The sequence below is a fragment of the Oncorhynchus masou genome, chromosome 31 (genome assembly GCF_036934945.1).
Source record: "Oncorhynchus masou masou isolate Uvic2021 chromosome 31, UVic_Omas_1.1, whole genome shotgun sequence".
Classification (NCBI taxonomy): Eukaryota; Metazoa; Chordata; class Actinopteri; order Salmoniformes; family Salmonidae; genus Oncorhynchus; species Oncorhynchus masou.
Window position 1 is genome coordinate 57,078,819 of NC_088242.1, and position 13,601 is coordinate 57,092,419.

The following is a 13,601-nucleotide window of genomic DNA, read 5'->3' on the forward strand; positions in this document are numbered from 1 at the left end:
CACAGCCAACACACTGAACAATTTTGAGGATAGAGAGTTTTGTTATTGCTGAGAATGGAATGTATATGTTTTTAAATAACATTCTTGGAACGTGCTCTGAAAGTTACTAAAGTTTTCCTGTCATTTTTATTGAACGTTTTTATTACGTTCTCAGAACAATTTGAGATCATGACTTAAAGTAGAGCTTTGAGGAAAACTGCAGGAAATGTTATACTGAAGTACTGAAACTCCCACAGAGAACGTTGTTTCTTTAACGTTCTCTGAACTATTTGAGAACATTCTCAATGTCAAACCAGTTGGAGAACGTTCCTAGAATATTACCACATTTCTTTTTAAATGTAACCGTGTTTAAATGTTTAGGAAAGTAAGTAATGAAATACCAAGAAAAGTATGTTTTTCGTCAAGCAACTATCCTACATCATTCCCCGAAAGTTGTGGGAAGGTTGTATGCAAAAAAAAAAACATAGGACAACCATGCTCTCACCAAGCTCTAAGAAACATATGGTTCCCAGAACGGTACGTGCTAGATGTGCTGAAATTTAAAAAACACAGAAATGCCAGGTTGATCAAAACTCTAGTTAATTGTTAAACATAGAAAGCAGCCTTCTGTCACAATAAAAATCCACAACTCATCAATTAATAACAAACCTCGAAAGAATGATTCACCAAAATGTCTGTGTTTTTATTGCCTGTTCCATCCCTGGCTCTGCAGGGAACGATAGTGCAGGGTACCGTGGGTAGGCAGAAAGGAGATTCCTGTGAGTGTGCATTGGAAAATAATCGCACGCAGTCAAAGCCATTCATTCAAGACCTTGAGGAGCACAGCTCAGTAATTCAGCACCGCAGTCTAGTGGACACCGCACAACACACAACGCAAAGGAGGACAGCAAATTCCAGTGGATGGATTCAACCAGTGGTACAATTCTAAGACTTAAAATATATTCAAGATAGAATACAAAGTTTTGACATAGGCTTAACTAAAGTCATCTTTCAGAGGAAAACTTCGTTGGATAAAGAGTTTAGCCACTCTTCGCTTGCGTAATGCTGGTGTAGGCAAAAGTGATATTTGGGATGACTGAATGCGCCAGGCGCCTGGAATCGGGGTCTAGATACTGTAGGCGTTAGGAGTGTTGTGGAGCTGCCGGAGAGCCCCTTCATTATTAAGAAGGATGCTGGTGGGAAATGCCTGGAGACAGAGAGGACGAGATTTTTCGAAAGGCTCTGGAACTGCTGTCGGATCTCTGTTCTAGGGGCGAAGTGCAAAACGACAACTGTGTGGATTTTATATACTATTTTCGAGATCTTGCCAGACCAAGACACTCAGACTCAGGTATGTTGTGGAATGTTGTAACTAATATACAAATCATGATATGTATTTAAATAGATTTTCTTTTGCATTGTGAGATTTTAAACTTATGCCAACTCAATTTCAGAAGTTAATGTAGACTACATCTTGGAAAATAGACTGAAAATTGCAACGATTTCAGTGGTTTTTAAAACTGCTTTTAAGACACTTTTCCATTGATTAGGAGCTTTAGGAACTTGTTGCATATGCTTTATATAAATTAAAACTGGATATCAGTGCATTGTGTATTTCAATTTAAACGACCTACATGAGCTTGCCTGTGGAGGGGATATGAGCCCCACCCATTCTCCATAGCCTAGATAACATAATGCTTTGAAGATTGCATGACACAGTATTCCAGTGGCAGTATCATTCTAAATTATTCTAAATGTTTTGTATTCTAAATGTTAATTTGACTGTTTATTTATGATTTATATTGCTGTATATTGACTATGATAATAAAACTACCTATAAAGAGCAACTGCCCCTAAAAACCAACTAATCCCTTTGAAAAGGGCCTATGTGGCATTAACCTGGACTCAGGGGTATATGTAACATAGATACATAAATCCGGGACACAACAATTAGTATGATATGTTATATGTTTATATATGTATTAATTTATATTAACTTTCACCTAATACCTTTTTTGCACTATTGGTTAGAGCCTGTAAGTAAAGCGTTTCAATGTAAGTTCGACACAGGTTGTATTCGGCGCACGTGACAAATAAACTTTGATTTGATTTTAATTTGTGGATGTCCATCATCCATTTTGTATGATATGTTATGAATTACAAGTTATATTACACATTTAAATTGGTACAACATGCTACGAATTGCAATTCATAGAATATGTTATGAATTTGCAAAATGTATGAAATGTTATGAATTCTAATTCCTTGCTAGGTGGCTAGGTAGCTAACGTTAGCTAGGCTAAGGGTTATGGGTTAAGGTTAGGAGTTAGCTGACATGCTAAGTTGGCTAGTTGCAAAGTAACACACAAAAAAGCAGTTGCAAAGTTGCTAATTATCGAAAATGCTAAAGTTGTCCGTGATAAGACTCGAAACCCCCGTGCTAGACGTTTGCATTATTCGCTGACCCATCCACCCAGAGCAACCACCCGACTTTCGTTTTTGGCTTAAGTAACGTTCTGTCTTACAGTGCATTCAGAAACTATTCACACCACTTAACTTTTCCCACATTTTGCTTTGTTGCAGCCTGAATGTAAAATGTATTCAAATTAGATGTGTTTGTCACTGGCCTACACACAATATCCCATAACGTCAAAGTGGAATTACATTTTTACAAATGTATAAAAAAAAATAAAAACTGAAATGTCCTGAGTCAATAGGCATTCAACCCATTTGTTATGGCAAGTCTAAATAAGTAAAATATTTGCTTAACAAGTCCTACAATAAGTTGCATGGACTCTGTGTGCAATAATAGTGTTTAACATTATTTTTGAATTACTACTTAATCTCAGTACCCCACACATACAGATTCAACCACAAAGACCAATGAGGTTTTCCAATGCCTCACAAAGAAGAACACCTATTGATAGATGTGTTAAAAAAAGCAGACATTGAATATCACTTTGAGCATGGTGAAGTTATTAATTACACTTTAGATGGTGTATCAAAACACCCAGTCACTATAAAGATACAGGCGTCCTTCCTAACTTGCCGGAGAGGAAGGTAACCAGTCAGTGATTTCATCATGAGGCCACTGGTGACTTTAAAACAGTTTATTGGCTGTGATAGGAGAAAACTGAGGATGGATCAACAACATTGTTGTTACTCTGCAATACTAACCTAATTGACAGGGTGAAAAGACGGAAGCCTGTACAGAATCAAAATATTCCAAATTATGCATCCTGTTTGCAACAAGGCACTAGAGTAATACTGCAAAACAATTGGCAAAGCAACTTTTTGTCCTGAATACAAAGTGCTATGTTTGGGGCAAATCCAATAGAACACTTTACTGAGTACCACTCTCCATATTTTCAAGCATAGTTGTGGCTGCATCATGTTATGGGTATGATTTTAATAGTTGATGCACGAATGTATAATGGATGCAGCTATGATGGTAATAGATAACTCATGTCTGACTATAACAGTATACTAACTAGCAGGAACAAACTCAAAACAACCCAGGGCCATAGCAAAACATGTCACACGTGGTTGCATAGTGTAACGGTGTCACCGCTCTTTACACATTTTTTCCTATGTCTGTCATTTCCATTACACGTCACAAATTATAATTTTTGGCGACATTGCAATTTTAGAAAATACCTGGGTCTATAGCAATCTGCCAAATGACAAACGCATTATAATTAGATCAGTGTAGGTGTGTTGTAACTCTTGCCTTATAATGACATTAACATACAGTACCAGCCAAAAGTTTGGACACACCTACTCATTCAAAAGTTTTTCTTCATTTTACTATTTTCTACATTGTAAAAACTATGAAATAACACATATGGAATAATGTAGGAAGAAAGTGTTAAACAAATCAAAATATATTTTTGATATTAGATTCTTCAAAGTAGCCACCCTTGCCATGATGACATCTTTACACCGTCTTGGCATTCTCTCAACCAGCTTCATGAGGAATGCTTTTCCAAATGTCTTGAAGGAGTACCCACAAATGCTGAGTACTTGTTGGCTGTTTTTCCTTCACTCTGCAGTCCAACTCATCCCAAACAATCTCAATTGGGTTGAGGTCGGGTAATCGTGGCGGCCAGAAAATCTGAAGCAGCACTCCATCACTCTCCATGGTCAAATATTCCTTACACAGCCTGGAGGTGTGTTTTGGGTCATTGTCCTGTTGAAAAACAAATGATAGTCACACTAAGCGCGAACCAGATGGGGTGGAAAATCGCTTTAGAATCCTGTGGTAGCCATGCTGGTTAAGTGTGCCTTTGAATTCTAAATAAATCACCAACAGTGTCACCAGCAAAGCACCCCCACACCTCCTCAGATCATCCGTTCACTTACTCTGCGTCTCACAATGACACAGCGATTGGAACCAAATATCTCAAATTTGGACTCATCAGACCAAAGGACAAATTTCCACCAGTCCATTGTTTGTGTTTCTTGGCCCAAGCAAGTCCCTTATTCTTATTGGTGTCCTTTAATAGTGGTTTCTTTGCAGCAATTCGACCATGAAGGCCTGACTCATGCAATTTCCTCTGTGACTTGATGTTGAGATGTGTCTGTGACTTGAACTCTGTGAAGCATTTATTTGGGCTGCAATTTCTGAGGCTGGTAACTCTAATGAACTCTAATTATCCTCTTCTGTAGAGGTAACTCTATGTCTTCGTTACCTGTGGCAGTCCTCATGAGAGCTAGTTTCATCATAGCACTTGATGGTTTTTGCGACTGCCCTTGAAAATGTTTTAAAAGTTCCAGATATTTTCCAGATTGACTGACCTTCATGTCTTAAAGTAATGATGAACTGTCATTTCTCCTTGCTTATTTGAGATGTTCTTGCCATAATATGGACTTGGTCTTTTACCAAATAGACTTGGTCTTTTACTGATTGGCTCAAACGCATTAAGAAGGAAAGAAATTCCACAAACAAACTTTTATCAAGGCCCACCTGTTAATTGAAATGCATTCCAGGTGATTACATCATGAAGCTGGTTGAGAGAATGCCAGGAGTGTGCAAAGCTGTCATCAAGGCAAAGGGTGGCTACTTTGAAGAATCTCAAATATAAAATATATTTTGATTTGTTTAAAACTTGGTTGGTTACTACATGATAGTTTTGATGTCTTCACTACTTTTCTACAATGTAAAAAATAAGAAAAATAAAGAAAAACCCTTGAATGAGTGTTTCTAAACTTTTGACTGGTACTGTATAATTGCTAAGAATGTGAGAGTAGGGTGACCAGCACCAATGTCAAACACTGTAACCACTGTCCAAATAAGGGATTTCTCTAGGACATATGCTTATGGGGCCAGTATAGTTAGGCCCTGACCAGAAGAAACCCTAATCCCTAAATAAGTGCCAAGAACATGGTGCTTATTTAACCAGATAGTCAGTTAAGAACAAATTCTTATTTACTATGACAGTCTACACTGACCAAATCTGGACAATGCTGGGCCAATTGTGGACCCCCCTATGGGACTCCCAATCACAGCCAGTTGTGATACAGCCTGGAATCAAACCAGGGTGGCTGTAGTGACACTGAGATGCAGTGCCTTAGACCACTGCCCCACTCGGGAGCCCAAGTCACAGCGAGATTGTTGGAGCTAAAGCACAGAGAGATTCTGGCAGCAAATTTTAATTCATGGCAATAAAAATGAAACACCAGGTAAAAAACCTAGGTGTTACAGTATTTAAGATTCTGAACTCAATTTCTAATCAGTCATTAGGAATGTGACCAAAATAGCTTTTTACCAACTGAGGAACATTGCCAAAGTGCGGCTGTTTCTCTCTCAGGCTGATACAGAGAGACTCATCCATGTTTTTATAACAAGCCGGCTTGACTACTGTAATGCTCTCCTGTCTGGTCTACCCAAGAAGGCCATTGGTCAACTGCAAAAGATACAGAATGCTACAGCAAGGGTACTTAGCAAGACCAGAGCACACATTACACCAATTTTAAGATCTCTGCACTGGCTGTCTGTGAGTTTTAGAAATAATTTTAAGATTATTCTGTTGGTTTTTAATTCAATCCACGACTGTGCACACCAATACATGTCAGACATGCTTTTTAGTTACGTACCCAGTAGGTCTCTCAGGTCCTCTGGCACTGGCCGTTTAACTATCCCTAAGCCTAGGATCAAGAGGCATAGAGAGGCAGCCTTTAGTCATTCTTTTTCCCAGCCTCTGGAATAGCCTGCAAGAAAAACCTGAGGTGGGCCGAAACTGTGGACATATTTCAAAGAGATCTTAAAACATACCATTTTAGATTTGCTTTTCCTTAGGTGGCTTTTTAGCCATTCAGATGTTTTTTTTGTGTGTTTTTTTTTATCCTGTTATGTTTGTTGCGTAGTAAATATTTCAGTTTTAATTTGAATTGTTTTTAGTTTTTTTGTGAAGCATGTCTGAAATTAAATATACTGAACAAAAATATAAACGCAATATGTAACAATTTAAAATACTTTTCTGAGTTACAGTTCATAGAAGGAAATCAGTCAATTGAAATACATTCACTAGGCCCTAATCTATGGATTTCACGACTGGGCAGGGGTGCATCACCCACTTGGGAGCCAGATCCACCCATTGGGAAGCCAGGCCCAGCCAATCAGAATTAGTCTTTCCCCAAAAAAGGGCTTTATTACAGACAGAAATACTCCTCAGCATACTTATTTACTAGCCCTTTCCCAACAATGCAGTTAAAAGTACGAAAATTTACAAATAGATAAAAAATAAAATGTTACACAAAAAAATAGCACTAAATACAAGGAGTACCGGTACCGAGTAAGTGTACTGGGTTACAAGGTAGTTAGGGTGATTGATTGAGGTAATATGTACATATAGTTTTGGTTAGGTGATTGATTTAAGTACTATGTACATGTAGGTAAAATCAAATAAAATGTTATTTGTCACATGCGCCAAATACAACAGGTAGACCTTACCGTGAAATGCTTACTTACAAGCCCTTAACCAACAAAATAGAGTTAAGAAAATATTTACTAAATAAACTAAAAACATTTTTTTTTTAAAGGTAACACATTAAAATCACAATAATGACGCTATATAAGTGGGCACCGGTACCGAGTCGATGTGTGGGGGTACTGGTTAGGCAAGGTAATTTGTACATGTACAGTAGGTAGGGGTGAAGTTACGATGCACAGATAATAAACAGTGAAAGGAGCAATGTAAAAACAATTGGGGGAGGCAGGTGTCAATGCAAATAGTACGGGTGGCCATTTTATTAATTATTCAGCAGTCTAATGGCTTTGGGGTATAAGCTGTTAAGGAGCCTTTTGGACCTACACTTGGCGCTCCGGTACCACTTACCGTGCGTTAGCAGAGATAACAGTCTATGAATTGGGTGACTGGAGTCTTGGCTTGGCCCCATTGATGTACTGGGCCGCACGCACTACCATCTGTAGTGCCTTACGGTCGGAAGCCGAGCAGTTGCCGTACCAAGAGGTGATTCAACCGGTCAGGATGCTCTCGATGGTTTAGCTGTAGAACTTTTTGAGGATCTGAGGGCCCACTCCAAATCTGTTCATTCTCCTGCGGGGGAAAAGGCATTGTCGTACCCTCTTCATGACTGTCTTGGTGTGTTTGGACCATGATAGTTTATTGGTGAACTTGAAAATCTCAACCCGCTCCACTACAGCCCTGTCAATGTGAATGGGTGCATGCTCTACCCTCCTTCTCCTATAGTCCACAAATCGCTCTTTCGTCTTGCTTACGTTGAGGGAGAGGTTGTTGTCCTGAAACCACACTGCCAGGTCTCTGACCTCACCCTTATAGGCTGCCTCATCGTTGTCGGTGATCAGGCCTACCACCGTTGTGTAGTCAGCAAACTGGTGGGGCCCGTCAGGAAGTACAGGATCCAGTTGCAGAAGGGAGGTGTTTAGTCCCAGAGTCCTTAGCTTAGTGATGAGCTTTGTGGGCACTATAGTGTTTAACGATGAGCTGTTGTCAATGAACAGTATTCTCACATAGGTGTTCCTTTTGTCCAGGTAGGAAAGGGCAGTGTTGAGTGAAATTGAGATTGCGGCATCTGTGGATCTGTTGGGGGGTATGCAAATTGGAGTGGGTCTAGGGTTTCCGGGATGATGGTGTTGGTGTTGGTTTTAGCCATGACCAGCTTTTCAAAGCATTTCATGGCTGCAGTGCAACGGGGCAGTAGTCATTTAGGCAGGTTACCTTTGCTTTCTTGGGCACAGGGACTATGGTGGTCTGCTTGAAACGAAGGTATTACACACTCGGTCAGGGAGAGGTTGAAAATGTCAATGAATACTCTTACCAGTTGGTCTACACATGCTCTGAGGACAGGTCCTGGTAATCCGTCTGGCGTGTCGGCCTTGTGAATGTTAACCTGTTTAAAGGTCTTGCTCACATCGGCTATGGAGAGCGTGGTCACACAGTTGTCTGGAACAGCTGGATTTCTCATGCATGCTTCAGTGTTGCTTGCCTCAAAGCGCACATCTGATAGGCTAGTGTCACTGGGCATCTCGCGGCTGTGTTTTCCTTTGTAGTCCTACGAGCGCCAGAGCCGGTGTATTAGGATGAAATCTTAGACCTGCATTGACACTTTGCCTGTTTGATGGTTTGTCTGCGGGCATAGCGGGATTAGTGTCCCGCTCCTTGAAAGCGACAGCTCTGGCCTTTTGCTCAGCGTGGATGTTGCCTGTAATCCATGGCTTCTGGTTGGGATATGTATGTGTGGTCGCTGTGGGGATGACATCGTCGAAGCACTTATTGATGAATCCGGTGACTGATATGGCATACTCCTCAACGCCATTTGGGGGGGGGGGAACAGCAGAAAGTCTGGGTAGCCATTTAATTAACTGTTCAGCAGTCATGTCTTTGGGGTCAAAGCTGTTCAGGAGCCTTTAGGTCCCAGATTTGCCGTTCCGGTACTGCTTGCCATGCGGTACCAGAGAGCACAGACTGTGACTTGGGTGGAAGTCAGGAAGAAGAGTATCCAATTGCAGAGGGAGATGTTTAATGACAGGGTCCTTAGAATAGGGAAGAGTTTGTACGGCACTATGGTGTTGACTGCTGAGCTCAACCGATACCTGACACGGACAATGGTGTTGTAGTGGGAAGATTGGAGTACTGTGATCCAAGAGGTTGTGAGCTCAAATCCAGTGGTGTGTATTCATGGATACCAAAGAAGGTCAGGTTTCCCAAAAAATGTACCAACAAAAAAACATATGAAATAATGTATTTTATCTCTCTGTGCATCATCATTTTCCTTCAATTTGGGAGAGGCTGAATGTACACTACCGGTCAAAAGTTTAAGAACACCTACTCATTCAAGGGTTTTTCTTTATTTTGTACTATTTTCTACATTGTAGAATAATAGTGAAGACATCAAAACTATGAAATAACAGATATGGAATCATGTAGTAGCCAACAAAGTGTTAAACAAATCAAAATATATTTTATATTTGAGATTATTCAAAGTTGCCAACCTTTGCCTTACAGCTTTGCACACTCTTGGCATTCTCTCAACCAGGTTCATGAGGTAGTCACCTGGAATGCATTTCAGTTAACAGGTGTGCCATCTTAAAAATTAACTTGTGGAATTTCTTTCCTTCTTAATGCATTTGAACCAATCAGTTGTGTTGTGACAAAGTAGGTGGGGTATACAGAAGATACCCCTATTTGGTAAAAGACCAAGTCCATATTATGAACATCTCAAATAAGAGAAGCGAAATGACAGTCCATCATTACTTTAAAACCTCTCAGGCTAGCGGGACATCTAGTGGACAGCTTGCGGAAGCTTTGGGAATTGCAATCTGGGAGCTGGAATTGCATATGCCCCTATGCTTTCCATTGTAAGAGCATGGACTCTAAAAAAAGTATCCTGTTGGTTTTTCTTTGGATTTTCTCTGACCATATCTATTGTGTTATAGTCTCATACATTATTCTAACATTTCTACAAACTTCAAAGTGTTTTCCATCCAATGGTACAAAATCTATATGCATATCCTGGCTTCTGGGCCTGAGTAACAGGCAGTTTACTTTTGGTACGTCAGTCAGGCGGAAATTCAGAAAAAAGGACCCTAGCCTGAAGAAGTTTAAGATATGAAGTTCAGTCAACACTGAACATTTCAATAACTTTTAAAGTTTCTTCAAGTGTAGTCGCAAAAACCATCAAGCGCTATGATGGAACCGGCTCTCATGGGGACCGCTACAGTAATGGAAAATCTAGCGTTACCTCTGCTGCAGAAGATAAGTTCATTAAAGGTACATACAGGTGTCTTAGTACATACAACGTATAACTACAAGTGGGGTGGCAGGTAGCCTAGTAGTTAGAGCATTGGACTTGGAACTGGAATTTTTCAGGATCAAATCCCTGAGCTGTCAGGGTAAAAAAACTGTCATTCTGCCTCTGAACAAGGCTGTTAACCCACTAGGCGGTCATTGAAAATAAGAATTTGTTCTTAACTGACTTGCCTAGTTAAATAAATTACAAACTTCAGAAATTGCAGCCCAAATAAATGCTTTACATAGTTCAAGTAACAGACACATCTCAACATCAACTGTTCAGAGCAGACTGTATAAATCAGGCCTTAATTTATTAAGAACCAATTCTTATTTACAATGACGGCCTAACAAAAGGCAAAAGGCCTCCTGGAGCTGGGATTGAAAAATGAATATATACATGTACTGTATATACAGTGGGGAGAACAAGTATTTGATAACCTGCAAAATTGGCAGTGTTTCCTACTTACAAAGCATGTAGAGGTCTGTAATTTTGACATAGGTACACTTCAACTGTGAGAGATGGAATCTAAAACAAAAATCCATAAAATCACATTGTATGATTTTAAAGTAATTAATTAGCATTTTATTGCATGACATAAGTATTTGATACATCAGAAAAGCAGAACTTAATATTTGGTACAGAAACCTTTGTTTGCAATTACAGAGATCATACGTTTCCTGTAGTTCTTGACCAGGTTTGCACACACTGCAGCAGGGATTTTGGCCCACTCCTCCATACAGACCTTCTCCAGATCCTTCAGGTTTCAGGGCTGTCGCTGGGCAATACGGACTTTCAGCTCCCTCGAAAGATTTTTTATTGGGTTCAGGTCTGGAGACTGGCTAGGCACTCCAGGACATTGAGATGCTTCTTACAGAGCCACTCCTTATTTGCCCTGGCTGTGTGTTTCGGGTCGTTGTCATGCTGGAAGACCAAGCCACGACCCATCTTCAATGCCCTTACTGAGGGAAGGAGTTTGTTGGTCAAGATCTCACAATACTTGGCCCCATCCTTCCTCTCATCAATACGGTGCAGTCGTCCTGTCCCCTTTGCAGAAAAGCATCCCCAAAGAATGATGTTTCCACCTCCATGCTTCACGGGTTGGGATGGTCTTCTTGGGGTTGTACTCATCCTTCTTCTTCCTCCAAACACGGCAAGCTCTATTTTTGTCTCATCAGACCACATGACCTTCTCCCATTACTCCTCTGGATCATCCAGATGGTCATTGGCAAACTTCAGACGGGCCTGGACATGCGCTGGCTTGAGCAAGGGGACCTTGCCTGCGCTGCAGGGTTTTAATCCATAATGACGTAGTGTGTTACTAATGGTTTTCTTTGAGACTGTGGTCCCAGCTCTTTTCAGGTCATTGACCAGGTCCTGCCGTGTAGTTCTGGGCTGATCCCTCACCTTCCTCATGATCATTGATGTCTCAAGAGGTGAGATCTTGCATGGAGCCCCAGACCGAGGGTGATTGACCGTCATCTTGAACTTCAACAGTTGTTACCTTCTCACCAAGTTGCTTGCCTATTGTCCCGTAGCCCATCCCAGCCTTATGCATGTATACAATTTTATCCCTGATGTCTCTGGTCTTGGCCATTGTGGAGAGGTTGGAGTCTGTTTGATTGAGTGTGTGGACAGGTGTCTTTTATACAGGTAACGAGTTCAAACAGGTGCAGTTAATACAGGTAATGAGTGGAGAACAGGAGGGCTTCTTAAAGAAAAACTAACAGGTCTGTGAGAGCCAGAATTCTTACAGGTTGATAGGTGATCAAATACTTATGTCATGCAATAAAATGCAAATTAATTACTTAAAAATCATACAATGTGATTTTCTGGATTTTGTTTTAGATTCTGTCTCTCACAGTTGAAGAGTACCTATGATACAAATTACAGACATCTACATGCTTTGTAAGTGGGAAAACCTGCAAAATCGGCAGTGTATCAAATAGTTGTTCTCCCCACTGGCAAAACATGTATCACGACAAGAGAGACAATACAACACCACATAAAGAGAGACCTAAGACAACAACATAGGAAGGCAGCAACACATGACAATACAGCATGGTATCAACACAACATAACAACAACATGGTAGCAGCACAAAACATGGTACAAACGTTATTGGGCACAGACAACAGCACAAAGGGCAAGAAGGTAGAGATAACAATGCACCACGCAAAGCAGCCACAAGTGTCAGGAAGAGTGCCCATGATTGAGTCTTTGAATGAAGATATTGAAATTAAACTGTCCAGTTTGACTGTTTGTTGCAGCTCGTTCCAGCCGCTAGCTGCAGTGAACTGAAAAGACGAGCGACCCAGGGATGTGTGTGACCTTTTGTCAGGACCCGGTTTCGAACCTGGGTCTCCGGAGTGAGAAACACTCACTTAACCAACTGAGCCACGAATAGACAGCAGAACCCAGAAGATGAGGCAGACACAGCAGTACTTAAGACGGTGTATTTAATTAAGAAAAAAAACCTAAAATAAAAAATGGCAAATCCAAAAGGTGGAAGGTAAAACACAAAAAGACCAAAAAAAGAAACTCACCAAAACTAAACAAAAACAACAAAAAAAACAGAATACCACAAGAACTTTACCCGGAATTGACAAGAGCACACAGAACACTAGGGCAGGGTGCTAACATACAAACACAGAGCACAGAACTGAGGGAAACAAAGGGTTTAAATACAATCAGGGGAAACGAGACACAGGTGCAAACAATAATGGGGATCAAGGGAAAAAACACAGGGACAAAAAGCACAATGGGGGCATCTACTGACAAACAACTGGAACAACCCTGGCCAAATCCTGACAGAATCCCCCCCCTAGGAACGGCTCCTGACGTTCCTACCAGCTCTCTCAGGGTGGAGGACCCTGAACTGACGAATGAGGTCAGGGTCCAGGATGTCTTTGGCAGGAACCCAGGAGCGCTCCTCAGGACCGTAGCCTTCCCAGTCCACCAGATACTGCCAGGACCGCTGCACCCGGCGGGAATCCAGTATCCGGTGGACGGTATAAGCCGGCTGGCCTCCAATGACACGAGGCGGAGGGGAGGTCTGTCTGCCGGGACAAGGGGAGAAAAACAACAGGTTTTAACAAAGACACATGAAATGTGGGATTAATCTTAAGGGATCTGGGTAAGTGTAGGCGATAAGAAACTGGGTTAACTCTCCTGGCAACCTTGAAGGGACCGATGTATTTTGGGACAGCTTGCGAGACTCCACCCGTAGAGGTAAGTCTCTTGTGGAGAGCCAGACTCTCTGGCCGGGGCGCAGGGTAGGCCCGGGACGGCGACGTCTGTTGGCTTGTTGTTGATACCTCTGTGAGGAACGCATCAGATTAAGACGGGTC

The 13,601-nt window shown here is 41.2% G+C and overlaps 1 protein-coding gene across 1 annotated transcript in view; it reads left to right on the forward strand.

The window, feature by feature from the left end:
- The first annotated feature begins 823 nt into the window (after positions 1–823).
- Positions 824–13,601, forward strand: part of LOC135525244 (synaptotagmin-9-like) — a 60,064-nt gene continuing 47,286 nt past the window's right edge. The window contains exon 1 of the mRNA XM_064952963.1: positions 824–1,330. Coding sequence (XP_064809035.1) covers positions 1,183–1,330 — 148 coding nt within the window. The 5' untranslated portion in view covers positions 824–1,182. The remainder of the gene's footprint in view (positions 1,331–13,601) is intronic.